General features: G+C 37.8%; 1 protein-coding gene across 3 annotated transcripts in view; it reads right to left on the reverse strand.

Annotated features, from left to right (window-relative positions):
- AP2B1 (adaptor related protein complex 2 subunit beta 1) overlaps window positions 1-24,374 on the reverse strand; it is a 109,613-nt gene that overhangs the window by 44,670 nt on the left and 40,569 nt on the right. For all 3 annotated transcript variants that reach the window (XM_027519391.1, XM_027519389.1, XM_027519390.1), the window contains exons 10-14: window positions 23,548-23,663; window positions 22,208-22,373; window positions 20,838-20,936; window positions 13,676-13,935; window positions 9,185-9,377 (exon numbers count right to left, since the gene is read on the reverse strand). In XM_027519391.1, coding sequence (XP_027375192.1) covers window positions 9,185-9,377; window positions 13,676-13,935; window positions 20,838-20,936; window positions 22,208-22,373; window positions 23,548-23,663 — 834 coding nt within the window. The remainder of the gene's footprint in view (window positions 1-9,184; window positions 9,378-13,675; window positions 13,936-20,837; window positions 20,937-22,207; window positions 22,374-23,547; window positions 23,664-24,374) is intronic.

The following is a 24,374-nucleotide window of genomic DNA, read 5'->3' on the forward strand; positions in this document are numbered from 1 at the left end:
AGAGAAACTGAAAAGCAATTCTGACACTCCTCCATTTATGTTCAGCTGATCAGATACACCTGAGCTGCAACCCAGACTCAAGATCTCTGATCTTAGAGACAGAGAATGCAAGGGGTATTAGAGACACATAGCCAGAAATAAAAAGGTTCACCTAACTGGGCTATGTCCAGAGAGCACAAGTAAAGGACAATTTCAGTATGCTTTCTAACTAGCAAAACTATAGCTTATTCAGACTTTATTTGGCAGCCTTCCTTTTGACTGAAAGGTTTCTGAGAGGCTATCATCTTCCTCTGAAAATATGACGCAGGTGACAGCACAGTGACAGACAAGAGTAACAGGGGCTGTCAGCAAGGGCAGGAGCCCATTCCCCAGCGAGGGCCTCTCCCGTCTACAGTGACAAGCAGATTGAGGCAGATATTAATTGGGGGGTGAGCAGGGAGGCTAGAGAGCCGAACTAAACAAAGCAATGTTGTTGTCATGTTAGCCTGAACCAGCCACTAATGTTTCAGTTCAGTTGCTGGTATTACCCTGAGTCAGACAAGATTCATTTGTTTGGTAATACTTTCTAATCAGGTCAGGTACAAAATCAATCAAACTGCACTTGTAAAAATTCAGTGATATCTGTTATCCAGTGAGCTAGGGGAGGTGAGTGTAAAGTAAGGTATGACTTTAATCTCAAATGCTGTATTATGTTTTAAGTGGTCTTTTGGGGCTATTTACCATTATTCCCAGGACTGCCTTAATAAGGCTGCTATTTTCTCCATGAAGGAAGTAATGTCAACTTGCTTCCCTGGTGGTTCAGGCAGTAAAGAATTTGCCTGCAGTGAAGGAGGCCCAGGTTTGATCCCTGGTTCGGGAAGATCCCCCGGAGAAGGGAATGGCCACCCACTCCAGTGTTCTTGCTTGGAGGATTCCATGGACAGAGGAGCCTGGCAAGCTACAGTCCACAGGGTCGCAAAGAATCAAACATGACTGAGCAACTAACACTTTTTTATAGACCAACTAAATCAGTACACAGGAAGATGAAGAAAGGAGGGGTTATAATTTCAAGAAGAGAATATTTTAAATGCTGCAAATTAAACAGAATTTTCCTAAAGGTCTGTAGTTGATACCCATGTCTAAAATTTCTGCTAGTGGTAAAGCTTCCCCAGCCTCTAATCTAAATCACATTAAATAGCACATTAACAGTAACACTAACATTGGCTACTGCCAAAGAGTGGGGTGCTTCAGCATGTCTGAATTAGTGCTCAAACAGCTCAGTTCGTGTTGAACTACAAAATAATGTATTGCTTCACTGTTCATTCAGTAATTGAATGCAAAGCAGTGATTTCATGGTGACTTATTTTAATTTATGGGCTAAAGAGATTTCAGCACGGATACATGAGTTCTGCTGCAGAACCTGGTTGAGTCAAAAGTTTGAGAGCTGAGTTTGCCTACCAAAAGGAAATTCCTTCATCCAATGGTAACATGCTTTAATATCAGAAGTACAAAAAAAGAATTCAAGACTGAGGTTCTGTAAGGCACGTCTGTCAGACTCTAAGAAAAGGACAAGTCTTGACATGGCCACCAAGTAGAGTGAAAATTAAACAAAACACAAAACCCCATGAATGTTCACAAAGACTAATCTGGGTTAGTCCCCTTGACAAGGTCCATCTGACCAGTCTAAAGTATACCTGTCTGCTTCTGAAACTATGGAGCTGTCTGAGAATATGAAGACATTCTCTTACTTAGAGGTAGCAATCTTAAGCTCACACATTTCTTTGCTCCTTTTTGGAATTACTACCTCTTATGTGATACTTTCCAGAACTGATTTAATTGAAGAGAGTCTAAGAAATGTTTCAGGGCATACAGTTTGCCAATAGCTCTGCTAGGCAGGAATCAAAATAGAATGATGTAAAAATAGTACACAATGATTCCCATCACAAACAAAACTTATACCAAAATCTTACTGGCATCAAAAATATCAATCTGTGTTTTTCCTATCAGTTTTAGATTTTAGTAGGCACACACTATCTCCGAGGTAAAGTATGGTTTTCAGCTGCTAAGCTGCAAATTTTAATCTGATTTTTCACAAAGCTATTTAGAAAAGCACCATAAAATATAACTAATTGAACCAGTGAAAAGAATCTGTAACTGTGCCAAAACTATTAGACAAACTCATGATGAGAACAGAACAGACTTGATGTGGAATAGCATAAAGGAGTTGAGATTATACAAAATCATCAGAAGACTCCTTAGCTTGAAGGAAAAAAAAAAGTCTTATATCAACAGAAAAAGATGGTGATGTAATAGATTATTTTCTGAGATGGGACAGGGGACAGAATGTGATGAGAAGTTCCTAGAATGGCCATTACTGGTCTCTTAGGTCAGATATAACTCAATGTTCAATGTAGTAAAAGTCCACAGGAGCAGCTCTGTATCTGGTCTCATCTTCCTTTGCAGTAATTATCTGACGATGTACTTGTTCACAACTATATTCTCAATACATGGAATACAGCCTGACATAGAATAAGCACTCAAATATTTATTGAGTGACTGAATGTTTCACTAACCATATAAGCAGCGCTATTATTTCTTGGGGAGATAATTTTGAAATGAATCACTTCACTGGTGAAAATTATCACAAAATGGATAGAAGGCTGACAAAATTGTTTCACTAACTGCCCAGAGCACCGTTATCTCCATCAACACAGCCAAAACATATGAATAGAACCAATTAAGGGGAAAAAATGACCCCGTCCCCTCTATTCCCAACCAAAGCCAAAGCTTTTTCTAGAATCTGAATATATTGTCTGAGTGGTTTTGACTGTCAGTTTTCATCACAAGAATGCACCATGCATCATTTTATTGCCTTGAAAGCACTTGCTTTGTATCACAGCTCACCACCAAATAGCTGGGAACACAGGATTTTGTGGCTCTACTTGAAAGAGGGTAAGATTAAGCAATCTTAGTCCTTTTGCTGGAAGACAGATGTATAAACTTATCCAATCCCTCTTCTCATTAATGAATATTTTTATTGTCTTTCTCAAACTTTCAAGTGCCTCCTAGTGGTAAGCTAGCTCAAATTCACATAGAGGGCACCAAATCCCATGGATGGAGGAGCCTGGTGGGCTACGGTCCATGGGGTCGCTAGGAGTCAGACACGACTGAGCGACTTCACTTTCACACACTGGAGAAGGAAATGGCAACCCACTCCAGTATTCTTGCCTGGAGAATCCCAGGGATGGGGGAGCCTGGTGGGCTGCCGTCTATGGGGTCGCACAGAGTTGGACGTGACTGAAGTGACTTAGCAGCAGCAGCAGCAGGAAGTATATCATGGAAAGGCCTAGGGCAAGCAAGTCTTGTGTTTTATCTTAAAACATTCATAAATTTTACATTCTAAGCCTTAATACGGTGTGTTTATGTTGCTTGCCATAGAGTAAAACTTAACACTACAAGATGAGGAACCAGGTTTATCCTGCAGCTTCAGATGCACCCTATGCTCTGCTGTGTACTCCAGAGATTGTGTACTCCAGTTTGAGAAGGATCAAAGTTAAGTGAGACTGGACTCTATTATGGAAGATGACAATAACAAACTGCAGGAACCACAGGACACTGAAGGTGTGTATAAACTTTAAAGTTTTTAAAAAGTCCTGGGTTCAAAATCCTGACTGAGACTTGCTAGCTATGCGTCCTTCAGTTATCTGTCAAATAAGACCCAATACCAATTACCCTTCAGACTTATATTTTGAGGATTAGAAATCAGAAAAGTTCTAGCACAGAGATTGGCACTTGGTATTTGGTAATTATTCCTCAAACTGCCTGAGACCAGCCTTCACGAAACCTATGCACTGATAAAAGAGACAGTGGTTACAAAAAGCCACTTAAGGATTTACCAGGCAAAACTGGGCTACGATTTACAAAGCTCTCTCCACAACACTTCCAACTGTAAAACTTAAGTTCTTAAATCACAGTAAATCTTTTCCAGAGGAAGAGAGATGGAGATGTAGCATGGATTTCCCATGGGCTAAAGAAACCTCAAAATCATTACTATAATGGTGCATCAGTTAAAATATCTGAAAGGTAAAAATCTGTAAGAAACAGGTAGGATGTTCTGAAAAACATACAATGGGGTCTGGAAAAGGCAGTTTCTCCTCTCTCCTACTCTGTTTTAGCTGGGCACTCTGCGAGCACATTTCTCTAGCAGGAAACCCCCTGTCAGCATAGAGAAAGAGCATTCTGGATGATGTTTCTTCTTCATTCTTGATATACAATAGCACCATTTTTCTAAACAGAGTAACACACAGCACCTTGGATGAAAAGAAGGCCATAATTTAGCCAAGGTCTCTGCTGACAGTCTGAAAATAATGGAAACAAATAATCAAGATTCAATTATCACTTGAGTGCTCCTTAGAGATATCACACTCACCAGCACATGTTGTATCTGTATAACGTGTATGCAAGGTTTACACACATGCGTGCCGGGTCATTTCCCATATACACCAAACCAGAAGGGTCTGCACTGTCAGAAAAGCCACACTACCCAGGATGAGCAGTTTCTTAGATTTGGTAGCTGGGGCATCAAAAGACACCCATACAGCTTCTAAAACAAAGAAGTAAAAACCCCAATAACACTGAAACAGTATACTGCACTGCTCTACACATAGAACAGATCAATCTCATAAGTTTCATTAACTGAAATTCATTCCACATCAAGCAGACAGTGAAGTCTGTACTAACAGAAGGAAACTATGTTTTAAACAAAAGAGAATATGCTAAAGGACAAGGAAAAACTAAGGAGGAAAGTGAAGAGTATATCAGAAATCCACTTTCATTTAAGTCCAGTGATACAGAAACATTTTTAAAAATCTGAAGCTCTGTACACATCAATGATTTTCAAAGGCAAAGTGAAGTGAAACTTGCTCAGCTGTGTCCGATTCTATGCAACCCCATGGACTATACAGTCCATGGAATTCTCCAGACCAGAATAGTGGAGTGGGTAGCCTTTTCCTTCTCCAGGGGATCTTCCCAACCCAGGGATTGAACCCAGGTCTCCTGCATTGCAGGTGGATTCTTTACCAGCTGAGCTACCAGGGAAACTCAATGGTTTTCAAAGAACTACCTCTAAAAAAGATAAATAAACAAACCAAACAAAAACAAACAAAAAAACACCCAAGAAAACAAACCAAATAACAACAAAAAAACACCATGTTAAGAATCACTTGGGCGGCATGATGTGCACATGTGTGTGTTTTTTTTTTAATGTCACAGCTACATACCTACCTCACTCTGGTTTAAGAATAGCAGCTGTTATATGAGTCACTATTATTGATGGACAAAGGCTAGAGCCTTCAGGTAAGTTGTAATAAATAATAATAATAATGAATGAATGGATTGACAAGTATTTCCTGAATAACAGCTCTAGAAAAGTCACAATTCACTAAATCTCAAAATTCTGTAAGTGTGATGATGAAAGAGGGGAAATAAAATCTAATGGGAGGTTCACCAAGATATGAAAATGGAAGAATATTACTGTCCTCTAGTGAATTTCAAGTTTTAAGACAGAGGAACAGAAAATGGATAGATAATCTAAAATACAAGACAATTTTCAGTCTCCAATTATGGACCATGAGCGAGGGTAAATGAACCCTGAGCAAGGGTAAAAGAACCCTGGGAATGAGCAACTAAATCTAAATTGGTCAAATTCAACCTTTGGCCAATTTCTGATAGGCTGGATCACCTAATAGCAAATCACAGTAAGAAAATGTCCTAGAGTTGGGGGTAAGGGGTGAGGTGGGGAGGGACAGAACAAAGGTAAATTCAGAGAGGACTATTCTGTAGGAGGTGCCAAGACTCACCAGAATATAATTCTGTGGTAATCACTGTCTTGGCTTAAAGACCAATTTTTAAACTCTCTACCTAACTTTATCTGGAACTTCACTTGGCTCAATATTCTCAGTCTTGGCTGCAAAATTAAAATAACCTGGATATTAAAAAAAAATAACATCATTGAAGAGAAGTGGACAACAGAGGATGAGATGGTTGGATGGTATCACTGACTCAATGGACATGAGTTTGAGCAAGTTCTGGGAGATGCTCAAGGACAGGGAAGCCTGGCATGCTACAGTCCATGGGGTGGCAAAGAGACACGACTGAGCGACTGAACAACAATAGGGTCCTATCTCTCAGAAATTCTGTTTAATTGTTCTAGAGCTAGGTACAAACACTGCCAGTATATGTATTTTGTAAATACCAATTATGCAGCTAGAGTTGAGAACACAAAGCTTGGAATAAAAGGTAAGTAGCTGCCACGCTTCATTAGCAGCACACCACTGACCTCTATGGGTAAGGTTCTGTTAGAAACCAATGATAAAAGCAAGCAGAAACTTTGCGGAGAGCCTTTCTGAGATGAACACTGACGACGTAACCTGAATGCTGCTTGCCAGACAACCACGTATGAATAACTCTGATCCAGGCTACATTTTAAATGGGGACCTGGGTCAAATTCTACCATACCCAGCAACATTCTTCTTCCTAGAGAATAAAAGACAGACTTTTAACAAAATAATTTCAAGAGTTTCATGCCCTCCCTCAATGTGAGGCAGAGTAGGAGCCATCTTTCCAGGAATGTGTTTACTGAAGTCAGGAGAAAAAGTCACGGAGGTTTATCAATAGCTATTCCAACACCAAAGTGAAGTGGCTCACAGTGATTACAGATATTCCATGTCTTTATGATGCAAAATGTTGTCCGCAGACATGGGTGTCTGTTAGAAAAGGAGACTCCTAGGTCATACCCCAGACCAACAACAATTGTCTTGTTCAAGATCTCCATTTGATGTATGTACATATTAATTTGAGGAGCACTGTTAAAAAGGTAAGGACTCATTCAAAAAACAGCACTATCTATATAGATTAAATAAAAACCCTGAGAACTATTTTTGTCTTTAGATAATTTACACAAGAACAATAAAAGCTTTTTAAAAATGGCACAGACTACTGCTGCCACAGAAATTCGTCTTTCACACAACCAGATTTAGGTCTCTTCCTTGTGATGTTCTCTTAAAAGGAATCTTGGTTCTTTGAGTGAATATATATTTAACTGCAGACAGACCCAAAGCAAAAAGAAGGGCTTTTCCTCCTCATTCTGATTTCTGGGATATATTTGTATCGCAGAATAAGCTGAAGAAACCTGCACATAAACACTTTCTAGGGCTATAACACCAAGAATGCCATTTTAAATCTCAAAGTCAGAATAAGATAAAATTTAGAATTACAGGAACATTACTGGGCTTAACAGCAACCCCTATATAATATTTAGACATCCAATTATAAAAAGTTTATTCTCTGCCCCAAAGAGAATATCCTTTGCAAAACAAACAAGAAAAAGCCCACATGTGACTTAGTCTACTACAATCTAAGAAAGTTCTAATCAATTTTCTTCCCGATATAAACTTTCCAGAATTCTATTAGATGACTGGATTGGCTGCATAAAATATAAAGAAAAAACTCACTGGTGTTAAGGACCAGCAAGAGATAAGATAAAAAGAGTTAAGATACCAAGCCAAACGGAAATAATATTCTCTTTCCTTCCATGCTAGCTAAAGTGGGTCAAGAAACAAGAGGACAGAATCCTGGGCCAGGCATCATCGAAATACAGAGCCTCTTTCTCCCTTCTATCCTTCAAATTTAATTTGTCTTCTTAGGTTCAATGAGTCCACCATGTTGTAAACTTCTAGAGAAATAAGCAGGGTTGTTAAGGCATAAACGTGAGGATAATTTAACATTTAACTTGTAGTTCATACGTCAACAGAATACGAAGAGCTGTTTCAACGTTTAGAAGGGATTTCTGGGAGTCTGCATGAATATTTCAATATTCATTTGTCAGTCTCCTGAGTCTAGAAAGGAGGCTATACAGCAATGCAGAATATCACATGAGGAAGCTATTCAGTCAACTCTGTTCATTAAAGAGATCTGAATATGAAAAGCAATGCTTATATTCGCACAAAGACAAAAGGAATGCTCATCTGTGTCACCATTAGCTACAGTCCAGAGCTTGGTCAGTATATAGACCCTGGAAGCAGTGATTTCCATTAGTAAAATGTATCATCCACAGAGATATGATGGTAACCCTATCTCCTTAGACTCTCTCAGTCAAAAGTTAATGCACCTGTACTGGCTGGTATAAATCCCAGACATAATAACACTGTTCATAAAGTAGAAGAGAAAATGTCAGTGTATGAAACAGAAAGGAAGGCTGTTTTGTTTATATAATCTCTGAGGACATAATATTTTTGTATCTAAGGCACTGACTTTCAATTTCTAATTCTGGGAAATAAATCAGTTTGTTGGGCATATATATGGTCATCAGGTTGGCAAACATCTTATTTGCAAGTGTCCTGCTAAACAGCTTAATTCCACCACAATTAAGTATCTAATTTGCAGGGAGCCATGTGATAAGACCTCTTATTTCTCTGGCCTGCCTCTCTACACAGATGGAAGGTCATCCTTAATATTTCTCATGTATCCCGCACAGCAACAGTAAGTAATTGGCACATATTCACAGACACTTTGGACTTTGGAGCCTTTTAGTATTAGAATCCTGGAAGCTAATTAAATTGGAAGTATGACAGTGTGGAGTGGGAGATGTGGATGGAGAAGAGGAAAAAAGAACCAATCAAGAAGTACTTTCCAACTGTAAGAAAGATACATTAAAAAGAACCCAACCACAAATGGCTCAAATGTCTGCCTCAGAATCTTTCAGAATTAGATAAGGTATAAGCCAATAAAATACTGAAATAAAAAAAGGCAAAAGCTTGAAAGCCTCAAAGTAGGATGATCACTATGAGATCATTTAAATGATGTTCAGGTCAAAAGGGGAATTACAGCGGCCATCCAGAGTTAAGCAGCAGGAGCAATAATAAGCTCTGGAAAGGCAACTAGGTTGGTTAAACACCAAAAGTTCTATTTAAAGGCAGGACAACAAAATAATCCTGTACACATGCAAACACTCCCCATACAGTATCATTTAATTCTCTAGAGACACATAATCCTGTCCTTTATCAAAGGACATTGCTCTGCTTGTCATCTAGCTCTAAAAAGGTGAAAGATTAAATGTTCTTCAGCATATCAATAATTAAAAATAACTCCCAAAATTTAAAAACAAAAAGAATTTAAAAGAACTAAAAGAAAGAAGGAAGATGCTTACCAGACTATCTAGGCCTCCTCCCAAGAGATCCACTGCTCCCATCTGCATGGAAGATACCTGTGGCACATTGACTGGGGGACCAAGGTCAAGGTTTAAAAGATCCCCCAGAAGGTCACCCTGGGAGGGAATAACCTGAGGCTGCTCCAGGTTGGTGGCAGTGGTGGTGCCCACAGGGCTGTCTCCTGCATCAGTGCTGCAAGGTACAAACAGAAAGAGGGGAACAGAGAAAAGTCAGTTTTAGCAGAGACTTGGTAACAAGGCAACGAGCCAATGTCATATGCTCTTATACAATATAACCTCTTCAATCAATTTTATATTATACCATATATACAACGACCTCATCAATCAATTTTAATTGAGCACCTACTCTGTAAGGGAACACTGTAATGAGAACTCTGGAGAAATATCTAAAAAAAATAAAGAGAGAAATATATTTCCTGTCTTCAAATAACTTACACTTGAACAAACCAACCCCAAAACCAGTACTGACAAAACAAGTGGAAAGCACATTCACTGCGGAACAGCAGAAATGAGACTGTGTGTCTGTCTGTACAATGACAGACTATAGATGAGATGCAGACGGGGCTGATTCCCAAAAGCTTCTGAGGATGGTTTTAGGGCTAGATTTTTAAGAATAACATAGCATAGTTATAAGGAACTACCAGGGAGAGACCTTCCAAAAATGAAGGGATAGTTTGTGCAAAGGCATAGAAATAAACAATTTGACTTTTACGGACAGTGAAAAAATCATATTGGCAGGAGCAGACACTGTAAGATTTAGGGGAAATGAAGACGAGAAAAATACAACTCTGAAAACAGGTCTGGAGAGTTAATTTTTATATGATAGGCAATGCTGAATCACTTTTATTTGTTGAACAAAACTAAAAATAACATTTAGAGGAACACTATTCTAGCAGCTGTGTGACAGTGGACTGAAGTTGGGAGAATGGACATGAAGATGAGCTAAGAGTAATTGTTTAAAAAGGGAATAGTGAGTTTTAAGAAAGGACTAGTCCTTTTAACATTAAATTGATTACTCTTAGCTCATCTTCATGTCCACTCTCCCAACTTCAGTCCACTATACACACACCCGCTACAGTAATGTTCTAGACCTGTTTTCAGAGTTGTATATTCCTCATCTTCAAGTCCCCTAAATCTTACCAAGTGAAAAAAAAATCTCAAAAGAAAATTTCCAGCTCAGTTGGCTTCACTGTGAAGTATTCCAAACATTTATGCAAAAAGTAAAACCAATTTTAGATAAACTTTAATAAAACAGAATAGAGAATGGCAATTGAAAAAATCTGAAAGTTCAGTTTTGACTATTAAGGAATTATTCCTAACTTTGGCTTGATAATATAATTTTTTTAAAAACTGCTTATTTTTTAGAGATACCAATTAAAGTACTTATGAATGAAGTGATATGAGGTCTGAAATTTAAAATACTCCAGTTCCCTAAAAAAAAAATTGTGGGAGTGATAAATGAAATAAAATTGGCAAAATACTGATGACTGTTGAAGCTGAGTGTTGATTATGTTTTAACATTCTATCTTGTGTGTTTTCTAAGACATAAAATAATTTTTTAAAACAAAAAATATTCTGTAAAAATCCCATTAATAAACAAATGCTTTCTCTAAAAACCCTGGGTAGGTTTTTTTAAAATTATTTTTTATTGGCGTAAAGTTGCTTTACAATGTTGTTTTAGTTTATGCTGTAGAGGCAAAGTGCATCAGCTGTGTATTTACATATATCCCCTCTTCCTAGTTAGGTTTTGACAATGCTTGAACAAAGAAGAAAGAAGAATCAAATTCAGAGGAAAAAACAAACAAAAACAAAGAAGCAAAAGACTAGTGATGCTACTTATAAGAGGAATCTGGAGGGGTAACAGGGAAAATTATATGTTGCTTTCAATTCTGTTAAGTTTCAAGGAAGAAAAACAAATAGCGAAGTTCAATAGACAGCTAAAGCCAAGGAATTGGCAGTCAAGAGTTACAGAAGTAAACCTGGGAAGAAATTCATGCACACACTTCCAGTGAAATAAGCAGAGTAACACTGGGGGTATTGTAAGAATGAGGCAATTAGAGTAAGATGACCAGGACCAAGCTTTGGCTCCACTAATAACTAGTTGCATGCATTGTCCCAGGCAAGTGACCACCTCTCTGAGACAAAGCTTCCTCACCAATAAAATGATAACAAAACAAAGCAATCTATTTTAGGAAGGATCAAATGAAGTGAGTGAAAGTCGCTTAGTCCTGTCCAACTCTTTGCCACCCATGGACTATACAGTCCATGTATTTCTCCAGGCCAGGATATTGGAGTGGGTAGCCTTTCCCTTCTCCAGGGGATCTTCCCAACCCAAGGATCGAACCCAGGTCTCCTACATTGCAGGTGGATTCTTTACTAGCTGAGGCACCAGGGAAACCCAAGAATACTGGAGTGGGTAGCCTGTCCCTTCTCCAGGAGATCTTCCTGACCCAAGAATTGAACCAGGGTTTCTTGCATTGTCGGCGGTTTCTTTACCAGCTGAGCTACCGGGGAAGCTCCAAATGAAAACATGGTATAAACTGTAAAGTTTTGTAATATATCAGTGGTACCCCAGGTGAGCTATTTAAAATCCAAAAAGATGATGCTATTAAAGAATTGCACTCAATATGTCAGCAAATTTGGAAAATTCAGCTGTGGCCACAGGACTGGAAAAGGTTAGTTTTCATTCCAATCTCAAAGAAAGGCAGTGCCAAAGAATGTTCAAGCTATGGCACAACTGCGCTCATTTAGCATGCTAGTAAGGTTATGCTCAAAATCCTTCAAGCTAGCTTTAGCCTCAGTGAGGCAAGAACTTCCAGCTGTACAAGCTAGATTTAGAAAACGGAGAGGAACCAGAGATCAAATTGCCAATATCACTGGATCACAGAGAAAGCAAGGGAATTCTAGAAAAATATCTACTTCTGCTTCACTAACTACATGTAAGTCTGACTATGTGGAACACATTAAACTGTGGAAGAGTCTTAAGAGAGATGAGAATACCAAACCACCTTACCTGCCTCCTGAGAAACCTGTATGTGGGTCAAGAAGCAACAGTTAGAACTGGACATGGAACAACAAACTGGTTCCAGATTGGGAAAGGAGTAGGTCAAGGCTGTTTATTGTCAACCTGCTTATTTCACTTATATGCAGAGTACATCATGTGAAATGCTGGGATGGATGAAGCACAAGCTGGAATCAAGACTGCCAGGAGAAATATCAACAACCTCAGATATGCAGATGACACCACTCTAATGGCAGAAAGTGAAAAGGAACTAAAGAGCCTCTTGCTTGATGAAGGTCAAAGAGCTGGCTTAAAACTCAACATTCAGAAAACTAAGATCATGGCATCTGGTTCCATCACTTCATAGCAAATAGATGGGGATTAAATGGAAACAGTGGCAGATTTTATCTTCTTGGGCTCCAAAATCACTGTGGACTGTGATCCACATGACTGCAGCCATGAAATTAAAAGATGCTTGCTCCTTGGAAGGAAAGCTATGACAAACCTAGACAGCATATTAAAAAGTAGAGACATCACTTTGACAACAAAGGTCCACATAATCAAAACTATGGCTTTTCCAGTAGTCATGTGCGGATGAGCGAGTTGGACCATAAAGCAGGCTGATCGCTGAAGAATTGATGCTTTTGAACTATGGTGCTGGTGAAGACTCTTGAGAGTCCCTTGGACTGCAAGATCAAACCAGTCAATCCTAAAGGAAATCAACCCTGAATATTCACTGGAAGGACTGTTGCTGAAGCTGAAGCTCTAGTACTTTGGCCACCTGACGCAAAAAGTCAACTCACTGGAAAAGACCCTGATGGTGGGGAAGACTGAGGGCAAGAAGAGAAGCGGGCAACAGAGGATGAGATGGCTGGATGGTACCACTGACTCAATGGACATGAGTTTGAGCAAACTCCAGGAGACAGTGAAGGACAGGGAAACCCAGTGTGCTGCAGTCCACAGGGTCGCAGAGTCAGACGCGACTTAGCGACTGAACAACAAAAGACTTTTTTTAGACGTAATACTACTGCACATTTAATAGACTACACTATAGACCAGATGTAACTTTTGTATGCACTCAGAAATACGAACAAAAAATTTGTGACTCGCTTTATTGCAGTGTTCTGGATCCAGAGCCCACAATCTCTATGGTATGCCTGTATATGTTTTTTACCAAGTTTTCAACTATGGGAAAATTTCTAGCCTCATCTTTTAGAGTCTTAAGCAACCTTCAAACTTTATCCGTTCAGAAAGTTTTTACCACAATTTTCTAAAGGCATAATCTTACCAACCCTGAGATTAGAACTCAAAAAGGTCTTTTATCCATTATATGTGTGTAGTCACTAGAATTCAGATGAAGCCCCCAAGGCAGCAGAACAGGTTTACCAAAAGCATAGCAAAGCTTAAGGAAGACCAACTTCGTCTATACAAAGAATCACTTCTCAATCAAACCAAGTTTACCTGCTTACCTCCCATGATGTATTGGCAAGTGTTTGCGATGGATTCCATGACTTCCTTCCACAAAAGCATTGGGCGGCTTATGGTACACTGAGGCCAAAGAACCAATGTGGCAGATTAGCTCATCCAGTAGAGTTGGCTCAATAAGATCTGTCTCCTCAGAAATCAGTGGCTTTTCAGACAAGACTACTTCTTTAGCTGTGACAGGATCAGTTGAGAGAAGGCGCCAATAAATATAGCCCCGGTCTCGAAGGTCAGGATTATCAGAATCCTAATGAAAAGGCAAACACAAGAAGGTTTAAATGTAATTCTTTTCCATATAGAAACTCAAACTGCTGATTTATTATCAAGGTAATGCTGTAGCAATTTATGCAGGGTTGGCTGTTAGAAGATATTTAGACTCAATATGTTTTTAATATACTCATAATTCTGAAATCTCTAATGTTTCAAAGAATTTAAATATAAATTGAGGTTAGTTCTAAGACTCAAATTCAGAAAGGAAGTTGGGAAGAAGAAAATAAAGTTTAACCTAAGAAAAATCAATTGCTTCAAATGTCCTTGGGACATAAAAATGTTTTTAACTGCTATAAATATTAGCAGAATTATTCATGAAACACATCTTACATATATTTCACCCATACCTTCTTTCTTTATTCAAATATTAAGTATCTCCCGTGGAGACACTGGCTAGGCCCTGGCAACAGAGACAACATATGGTGCCTGGCTTCAAAGAGCTCAAAGAACATTAATTATTTATTAAAATATGAGAGGTGCTATCATCTAAAAAAAAAAAAAAAAAAACTGTTTAAGATAGCATATAAAACTAAGTGCTTCTAAAAAGGGTGACGGATTTAGTGTCCTCGTTTCTTTGTGTGGTGGTTAAAATAATTTTATACATGATTGTGGCTGAGGAAAATTTATTATCAATGCCACAGCACAATTTAGAAATGAATAATATAAAAGTAAGTCTCCCCCCAATCACCCAGCCCTCCCCTACCTTAACTCCCCCATCCCCCAAGTACCCATCCATATGAATAGTGCACTATGAGCTCACACACACACATATATTCATTTTACACAAAGCCAGTTTCATTCTATACTCCTCCTCACGCTGCTCTCCATAGTGGCACACACAGCTGTCATTTTTCCACTATATACACAGCACTGCATCATTATTTACTAGTGTCCCACTGATGAACATTTAGATTGCTGCCTCCTTCTCCCTCCTTTATACTATTCAGTTTTGTGGTCATTACAAAGTGGCAGTAAATATCCCGGTATCTACCTCCGAGAGTCTGTCTATATGGTGGCATTCATCTACCCATGAATTGTTTCAGTGGTATTATGTTATTAAAGGCAACAATCAGCCACATTTCAATTTCTGTATCTAAAACATACAAAGAAAAGTATTTCTTTAAAGTAGGCCAGGGTTTTCCCATGAGTCTGTACATAAGCAGATGAACTGGTTCATAATTTAGCCACTTAAGGCACTTGCCATTCAGCTCAAAACCAGAAATGACCCAGATTGCTTTACATAGATTTTCTTCATCATATGAGTGTTTATTTGAGTGTTGAGTGTTTATTTGCACCCAACATGGATTGCTGGTTAAAAATAAAAAAGTATAAAGAAAACTGAGATACAAGCTAATACAGCATAAAAATGGTAAATTTTATCTCAAGATAATCTTTATCATATTCACAGGTTGCATTATTCTAAAAGAAATGTACATATACATTCTTTACTTAAATCAAACTATCTGTAGTATTTGAAATGCCATTAAAAAAAAGGAAACTGACAATATCCAAATTAGATGCATTTGTTTTGCTGCATGTTGAAGCAGGAAGTTTGCTCCTGAGGAAGTGTTTATAAATAGTTGACTGAAATCTCCTTAGATTTTCATTTGGAAACAAAACTTAAATATTATAAAACATAAGTTGATTTTTTTAAGAGTAGAATACAAGTTTCTCCGAGTATCACATCAGGAAAGCAATCCCCATCCCAGGTTTTATTGATATTTAAATTCAAAGTTTTAATCTGTACACTCAGTCCCCAAAGCACGTCATTTAAAATCTGTAGACTATGTTTTTTATTACACAATGAAAATGAATACTACACATTACTTAACTGGGAAAATTTTAATTTGTCTAGTAAGTTGTTAAATGTATTAAAACTATACAACACAGCTTAATAATATAATCAAAGTAAAATTTTTTTACTTCAAATTATTTTTCTCATATATCAGCTACATATTTAACCAAAAAAAAAAAAATTCCTGTGGAGATTCACAAAATACATACTTCTATGAAAAAAGCTTGAGTCCCCCACAAATTCAAAACACTACAATAGGGTAATTTCTAGAGATAGAATCAATGGATTAAAGAGGGTACATACTATAAATCTTAACAGTGACTTTACAATTTAGTCCTATGAGAAACGAGAAAATGAGTGCAAGTTTTTCATGACCAGAAGTCAAGAGTGGACAAGTATCTCCACTGTCCAAACTCAATTATCCTGAGGGCTAATCTGATAGGCCAACTATCAGCAGGCCTTCACTGACTCACTATTCACATGGAAGCCACGATAAATCAGGCCCAGTCAAGACTAACAACAAAAAAACAGAATCTTTTATGATTTTACAGTGTCATTATGTGTTTGGCGACTCAGAAAATTGTTTGGGATCTACTGTACTGCTACTCCGATAGGCCCTCGTGTGGATCTCAAGAAAATAATGTATTACCCAAAATTTGAGAGCTTCAAAACAATTCTTACCAGGCAAGCCCTAAAACAGTAATTCCTAAAACTATAACATGCATCAACATTTTAACACACCAAGAAAGCCATTTAAAGCACAGATTCCAGGGCTAACCCAGAGTTTCTGATTCATTATGTCAGAAGGGGGGGTCCAGGAATTTTTATTTTCAACAAGCACAGATGATTTTGATGATGGTGGTTTCTAGCTCACATATGGAAATACCAAGGTGAAGACTTCTTTCCATGTACTAAAAAGGGTAATTACTAAAGTTTGGACACTTCTCTGTGTATTCTTTATATTTCCTTTAAAACCATCAAAGTGAAAACGAGATCTTATTAAAGGCATGGATTCAAGGGTTGTTCTTTTTTCATAACCAATAGTATTTCTAATTATACAACCATTTTACTTAAAATTAGAAGCACAAAGATTTCACACATACTTTCCTGAATCCTCAGCATAGATAAAGAACAAGATTAAGTCTACTATGAAGATAGAGGCACAGTGGTGAAGAATCCACCTGCCAATGCAGGAGACACAAGAGACACGGGTTTGATCCCTAGGTCATGAAGATCCCCTGGAGAAGGAAATGACAACCCGCTCCAGTATTCTTACCTAGAGAATCCCATGGACAGAGGTTCCAAACATCTGATATGGGAAAGAAATCTAGTCAGACAAGCCATTCAGAGGGGCAGTTAACTACATACTTATGCATAAGAGAACCTAAGACTGGTTAGGAATTTTTTACAGGGTCTCCAAGAGAAGAAAATATATGATTAAATAAATAAATACTTTGATAACAAACCCAAACAGGATAGTTTCTCATATACAACCCTTACTATAGGATGATGATACCAGTGTAATTCAGTAAAAACAATTCTAATAAGGGTCAAATCCTTGTTAGATCCCCAGCTCTCTACTAATTTGGCTTGATTCAGTGGTACATCCAACATCTGTAAGAACACAGGCAATTCTCCCTAACACTTTATCTCAGGTAAATAATAACAGTGAGTCTGAACTCTGACAAGAACCTAAAATACAGCTCTCCCATACTGCCTGTTAAAATACAAATACAGAGGTCTTAAGAGAAAAGGGACAGGGTTCAGAACTTGTGAACACAATGGAATCTACCAAGGACACTTGCCTGATTATGAGACTAGTCTTATCTATTCAGAGGTGACTGAAAAGGACCAAGGCAAAAAGTCCTTTTAGAAAACTGTTCTGACTCCATCTTAACAGAGATACAAATGGGTGGTCATGGGTCTAGACTAGGAAAGCTAGAATGCTCAATATAGACAATATTAATAACCACTGCCTTGATGATTATGTAAATTATTCTCCTTCAGGCAAAGGAAGATGCATAAAAGTTAAAAATTCTCTGAAGAGCTCTTACAAATAAATTGCAAAAGATGTCTCTATTTCCAATGGGTATGAATGTCAAGTGGAGTCTCAGCAGTTAAGATGATTCTGAGTATTCCACACACAGCTAAACACAGTCATCTCTAATTTGGCTGAGGAATGATGTCATACAATATGAGCTAAGACAGTCCCTTACCTTCTGAGTAATTCTAGGTGCTGAGTGACCCAGCACTCTCATCTCTACCTATTCTCTTTCTTTTATACTTGTTGTGGTAAGTTTCACAAGGGGCCAAATACTGCTGATGGTTTGAAATGTAGCCCTCAAGGGAGAGTTAAAATTTGAATACAAAGTAAACATTGTAATAAACAGAAATCCTGTGATTCTTGGAAAATGATATTTCTGAGAAAGCTAAGAGACTGTATAAATGTGAATTTATCTGTATTTAGGGAGTTTTCTCAAGTATTACACAGGCATTGTTTATGTCAAGTTTACTATTTTACCATCTAGAATAAATGCCAGACATCTTTGGATTTGGTTAATTTATATAAAGCTCTTTCTTTTGCACAAAGAAGAGAGGCTCCAAAGCCTGTAACAAAAGGCAGAAATGAGCTTCAAGGCCCTAAGATGAAGTCAAACACATCACTAATTTAATGGCAGTCACCCTGCAGTGTCTGTAATAAGCCCTACATGATTAAGAAGTGGCAATTTCTATTCAAAATGGCCCCCTGTAGATGACCTATTATACATTAATGTGAAAATGACTTCCTGTGTCCAACCTAACTGCTTTGATTCAAAAGATGACCAATTTCTGCCCTTTGTACCAAGACATGCCTGATCAGTGAGGGACAACCTGCCATCCACTTTTCATAAGGACAGATGGTGAGCCATGGCCTGCCCTTGGCTCCACGTGATTATATGAATACTTCTTCAAACTGTAATGAGGTCAAGTGAAAGCTTAGAGACTTGGGAAAACAGCATGCTCATTATTTGTTGGAGAAACAAAGAAAACTGAGGTATAAGGGGTGGGACAAGACACCTGCGAAATGACACCTTTGTTTTCTGGGAAATGAATTTTACAACATCCTTTAACTCAACTACTGTTGGTCAGTTCAGTTTAGTCGCTCAGTCATGTCCGACTCTTTGTGACCCCATGAATTGCAGCATGCCAGGCCTCCCTGTCCATCATCATCTCCTGGAGTTCACTCATACTCACGACCATCGAGTCGGTGATGTCATCCAGCCATCTCATCCTCTGTCGTCCCCTTCTCCTCCTGCCCCCAATCCCTCCCAGCATCAGAGTCTTTTCCAATGAGTCAACTCTTCACATGAGTTGGCCAAAGTACTGGAGTTTCAGCTTTAGCATCATTCCTTCCAAAGAACACACAGGGCTGATCTCCTTTAGAATGGACTGGTTGGATCTCCTTGCAGTCCAAGGGACTCTCAAGAGTCTTCTCCAACACCACAGTTCAAAAGCATCAATTCTTCGGCGCTCAGCTTTCTTCACAGTGCAACTCTCACATCCATACATGACCACAGGAAAAACCATAGCCTTGACTAGACGGACCTTTGTTGGCAAAGTAATATCTCTGCTTTTCAATATGCTGTCTAGGTTGGTCATAACTTTTCTTCCAGGGAGTAAGCATCTTTTAATTTCATGGCTGCAGTCACCATCTGCAGTGATTTTGGAGCCCCAAAAAATAAAGTTTGACACTGTTTCCCCATCTATTTCCCATCAACTGCTCCATTAAAAGATAATCAAGCAGATAATTCTCAATAATGTTTACATGAATCAATAATCAGATAAGAAAATTATCTTAATTTTTAGTTTCAGGTCTTCTTCATGTTTGAGTTCACCGACTGTAAAACATCTGTATTTGAATCAAGTGTCAGAAAGTAGCCTCTGACTCTAGCTGTTTTCTTGGCTGTATTTTTTTCAGAGTTGTGTAGTATATTCTAAAAATAACATATTTGGTAGTGCTGTCTGCTTTACAGTATTCCATTAAGTATTCAAATGCTTTATCTATCCATCAAACTTCTTGTCCTTAAAATGGATTCCTGGCATTTCTAAAATGAAATACTGTCAGAGGAAAGAAGAACTTTGCGTTTAACATGCAGTAAATTATGTGCTTTGATCACTTAACAGATAATGTACTGGCAACTACTCTAGGTTCACATTTGTGGTCTCAACTGAGAACTGGGATTCAAGGAGTGTACTAGGTATATACCTCAACTGTACTAATTACAATATTTACCATATCTAATCCTCCAACTGTGCTTGTTTTTGATATGAAATACAGCTCACCACAACAAAAAGTAAAAAATAAAAATATAAAGATGACACCTCAGAACTAGGCAAAGTACTATAAAAGGGTTTCAAATTTTGAAATATACAACTGTAAAGAGATGAAAGAGGAAATGGTAAATTGAGTATCTGAACAGTCTGCTAAAGTCAGCCTGTTCTCAAATTCAATTAAGAACATCACTGGATCATGATGGATTGATTATCATTATACTAGTCATATCAAAAAAGTAATTACTTTGATTTCTATGTATCCAGCTTGGGGCCACATTCCTGAAATAAGAACCCTCCCTACGAAGACCAAAAATATTTTATAATTAAGGAAGTAGCTTTAGCACTTTAAAATTACTTTAAGAGAAAGCAACCCATCTAGAAGGCAGAACAGCACACATATCTTTGTCAAAGCATCTACCATCTCTACAGGGTACTTCCATTTGAAAGCTGAAATTAAGTCCCTGTGAGACTCAATGTCACTTTCAGACAGGCATGTCCTTCATTCACACTAAAGAGTCTATTCTAAGTTCAATTTTCACGAATTACCGTTAAAACAGAAGTCAGTCAACTCATTTAAAAGCCATACAACCAGTTCTAATTCAGCAGAATATGTAAAAGAAGCACTGTTTTGAATTTTTTTTAACAGAATCTAAAGACTGTACTCTTTACATTGAAAACCTCCCCAAATGAACCTTCTTGGGAGAAGTTTTACAATTTCCAAATATTAAAAACAAGACAAATCAACTCCGTGCTTTTTCCAGATTTCTTACCTGTGTTGCCAAACTCAAGACCTGCTGTACCAGCTCCTGTGTTTCTGACGGTTTCTTGAGAAACAGCTTCACTATGGCAGTGAGCAGAGTGAGCTGCACCTAAACAAATTTAATAGATAAAGTGAAAGGTATCTGCATTATTCCACACCATCAATTCCAAAGTGGTGTTTCCCCAAACAAGGCCTTTCTGGTTTTGATTAAGAGACAAAGGTTGAAAACTCCACCAATATCAACAACAGCAGTCAAAGGTTTTCATCAACTGAAAAACTCACTAGACTCCTATCTCCAAATTGCATTTTTGGCATTAAAAACTGCCTGTTTGTTTCTGACTCAGATAATCATCTATATTTCTTAAAGTACATGCTAACATGCTGATGGCAATAAAACTGGTTCCTGACCAAATTCCTTATTATTTACTTCCACTGAAAGCTACAACTTTGGGGGAATTGGAGAATCATTTACAATACTGAGGCAAGAGCCAAGACCATAGAATTATGCCAGATTACAGTCAATTAAGAGTGGCTTGCTGAACCATGAAATTACTGTCTTGTTATGTATTCCTTGTCAGGGCCTATTAAAATTACTATGATAGAATACATATATGAACTTCAATTTGCAGTGAGTATGAACACCAGGGGGAAAAGGTTTAATAATTTATCTGCTTCTCTGGGCCTTTGACTCAAAAGGTCTCTCAAGGTATCTCAATTTTGGTAGAGGACAGATAGAAGGTGGGAAGGAAGATTCTTTTCAAAATGCACTTCAAAATGCACATGCCAGCCTTCACGCCAACAAAAACTCCAGCTGTAACCGAGCCACAACCATTACTAACAGTAATGGGGAATCATCTTTAGGTGACAGAAAATTATAATTAACTATCTCTCTAGGACAGTAGTTGTCAAAGCATGGTTCTGGAACAGCAGTATCGCTCTAAGCCAGTAGTTGTCAAAGCATGGTTCTAGAACAGCAGCAGCAGCAGAAGCATCACCACCTTAAACCTTGTAAAAATGAACCATCTCAGGCCTACTGAGTCAGAAACTCTAGTGTGGGTTTCAGCAACCTGTAGCTTTAACAGAGGTTAAATACCAGTGCTTAGGTGCTTCTACAGCTCATTAAAGTTTGAGAACCACTAGTGTAAGCTAAACAGGCTTGTTCCAACAGATGTCAGCACAAGTGAAAAAGCTCACCCCTTTGGGAGAAAGATGAACATATGCACACATATATACACACCACACATATATACACTATATATACACTATATACTATATATATACATAGACATATAAGTTCAGACACACAAAACTGCCTAACCTTTATCTTTCCTGAAATCCTCCCCCAAACATCTATTTCATAAGGTACAGAAGAGAACTTACTTGCGTGCTTTCATCATGAAAACCCTCCAGGAAGCTCTCTAGTAACTCATCGGCATTGTCAATTCTTTCAGCATATTCTCCCACAATCCAAATCATAGCTGCTCGAGCGTCTGGCTCATCCAGAGAATCTAAGTTCTCACACAGTGTGGCAATGATACTTTCGTATCTGATGTAACAAAATGGACTATGGTTACTGAGGGCAAAACTGAGAACTGTATTTAACAATGAAGGCTAAAAGCAAAACCATGGACAAGGTAGCCACACTTAACAAATTTAGAAACCCAACCCCTCTTTCCTGAGAGAGTGGTAAAAGCATATCCTTTTTCCAAAAATACTATTTCTAGAATTAAAAAATACATATATATAAAACACTTAATAAACCACTACCTTGTTAAAATATTTCTTCTAATTTTGAGTCTACCATTAAACTAACTTAATTGTAAGTCACTTCATTTCATATGATCTTTAAAGATTAGTCAGAAGCCTCAGCACAATCTATCTCTATGATATCCTATGATATCTCTATGATATCTCTATGATATCCTAAAATGACATTTAGGATGCTTATATGATCTGCTCTTTTTTTTTTTTTAATTGGAGGGTAACTGCATTACAGTGTTGTGATTTCTGCCATACAACAATACAAATCTGTCTTAATTATACATATATCCCCTCCCCCCTGAACCTGCTTATTTCACTCTTTCAGATTCTTTAATTGCTTGCCTTCAAAAGCAAATCTGAGGAAGTATATGTTTCACAAACTAAGAGACCTCAACATGAAAATTTTCTGTGGAGTGAAAATGTAGATTTTGCATATCTTAATGGAAGCAGCTACCATACTTGAGAAAAGGTCTGAAACTCTGGTAATTTATCGTTACATGTTCTATAATTTTCTAAAAGTACTAGGTAATATACAAAGTGAATAGTGAAGCTGTCACCTTCCTGGATTTTACAATAGGGTGGCCATGTTATTCAAACTGAGACATTTCTGAGAGTGAAAAGGGGGCACATTTATTAATTACGCTTGGTAAGAAGCATAAAATGGATTATGCCCAGACATGAGTATCCTATTTAATAGTAACTTCATCACCAAAGAACCTGGTTAACTTAAAAAATATGCCAATCGACAATGCATATTCAGACAGAGCTTCAATTCTTCTAAAAGTGATAAAACAGTAAAAATCAGATTTTAGTCCTTGTGCTCACCAACTTACATGGTTCTGATTTTTAATAAAGCATTTAATTATGACCAAATAATTCTTACCTAGCCAATCTCAAAGTGCCTTATTTAAACATTTCCTAAAGATCTGAGGAAGAGGGGCAGAAGTATTTGGACATACTTGTTGGGATATTTGCGGAAAATGTCCCTGATGACAACAATCGCCTCTTGGACCACATAATTTACTTTGGTTTGGATGAGATCAAGCAACGTGCTCACACAGCGCTCTGCAGATTGCTACAATGAAGAACATAATGAGAAGTCAGATTATCTACCCAATAATACAACCTCAACAACAAAAAAAATGGGGGTGGGGGAGAGAACATCCAGGTACATCAACTAAACTAGATGAAAAGATGAGGCATTTAATCATACTGTATTAGACACAGGGTTATCTGATGGAGATGTACAGAAGTTCAAGATACACCCCAAATTTTACTCATTACAAAAGAGTCAGTTCAAGTGAACAAAATCATCTTGGATAGCCAGGATGACAGAAATGAGAAGAAAGCATAAGTCCAGGCATGAGGAAAGAGTAAGAATGACAGAATACACCAAAGTAGGAGGTCTTTATCTGCAGTTCATGAATGGGCAAGATAGAGGGCATCTTTAAACATCTTGAAATGAAACTGCCAAATTTCATTTGTGCAGACAAGCATATTTCCCAGGAAGAGGGTCCATAGTTTTCATTGCATTTTCAAAGTTATCTGTGACTCAAAAAACTCTAAGGAAAATTTGCCATCTTTTGGGCTATATAACTGAAAGTTTATGGACTTAGACAAATTTCAATTTTCCATAGCCTATGGCTCAGCTATAAAACAGAATTTAATCTATATATTAGTCTTTTATTAATGAAAGGAATATGGAAGAATACAAGTGACAAAACTAATGTATAAATCATAGTTTTTAAAAGAAGAAAGGTAGCAGAAGAGAGATCCTAAAATCCAA

Source organism: Bos indicus x Bos taurus, chromosome 19 (assembly GCF_003369695.1).
Source record: "Bos indicus x Bos taurus breed Angus x Brahman F1 hybrid chromosome 19, Bos_hybrid_MaternalHap_v2.0, whole genome shotgun sequence".
Classification (NCBI taxonomy): Eukaryota; Metazoa; Chordata; class Mammalia; order Artiodactyla; family Bovidae; genus Bos; species Bos indicus x Bos taurus.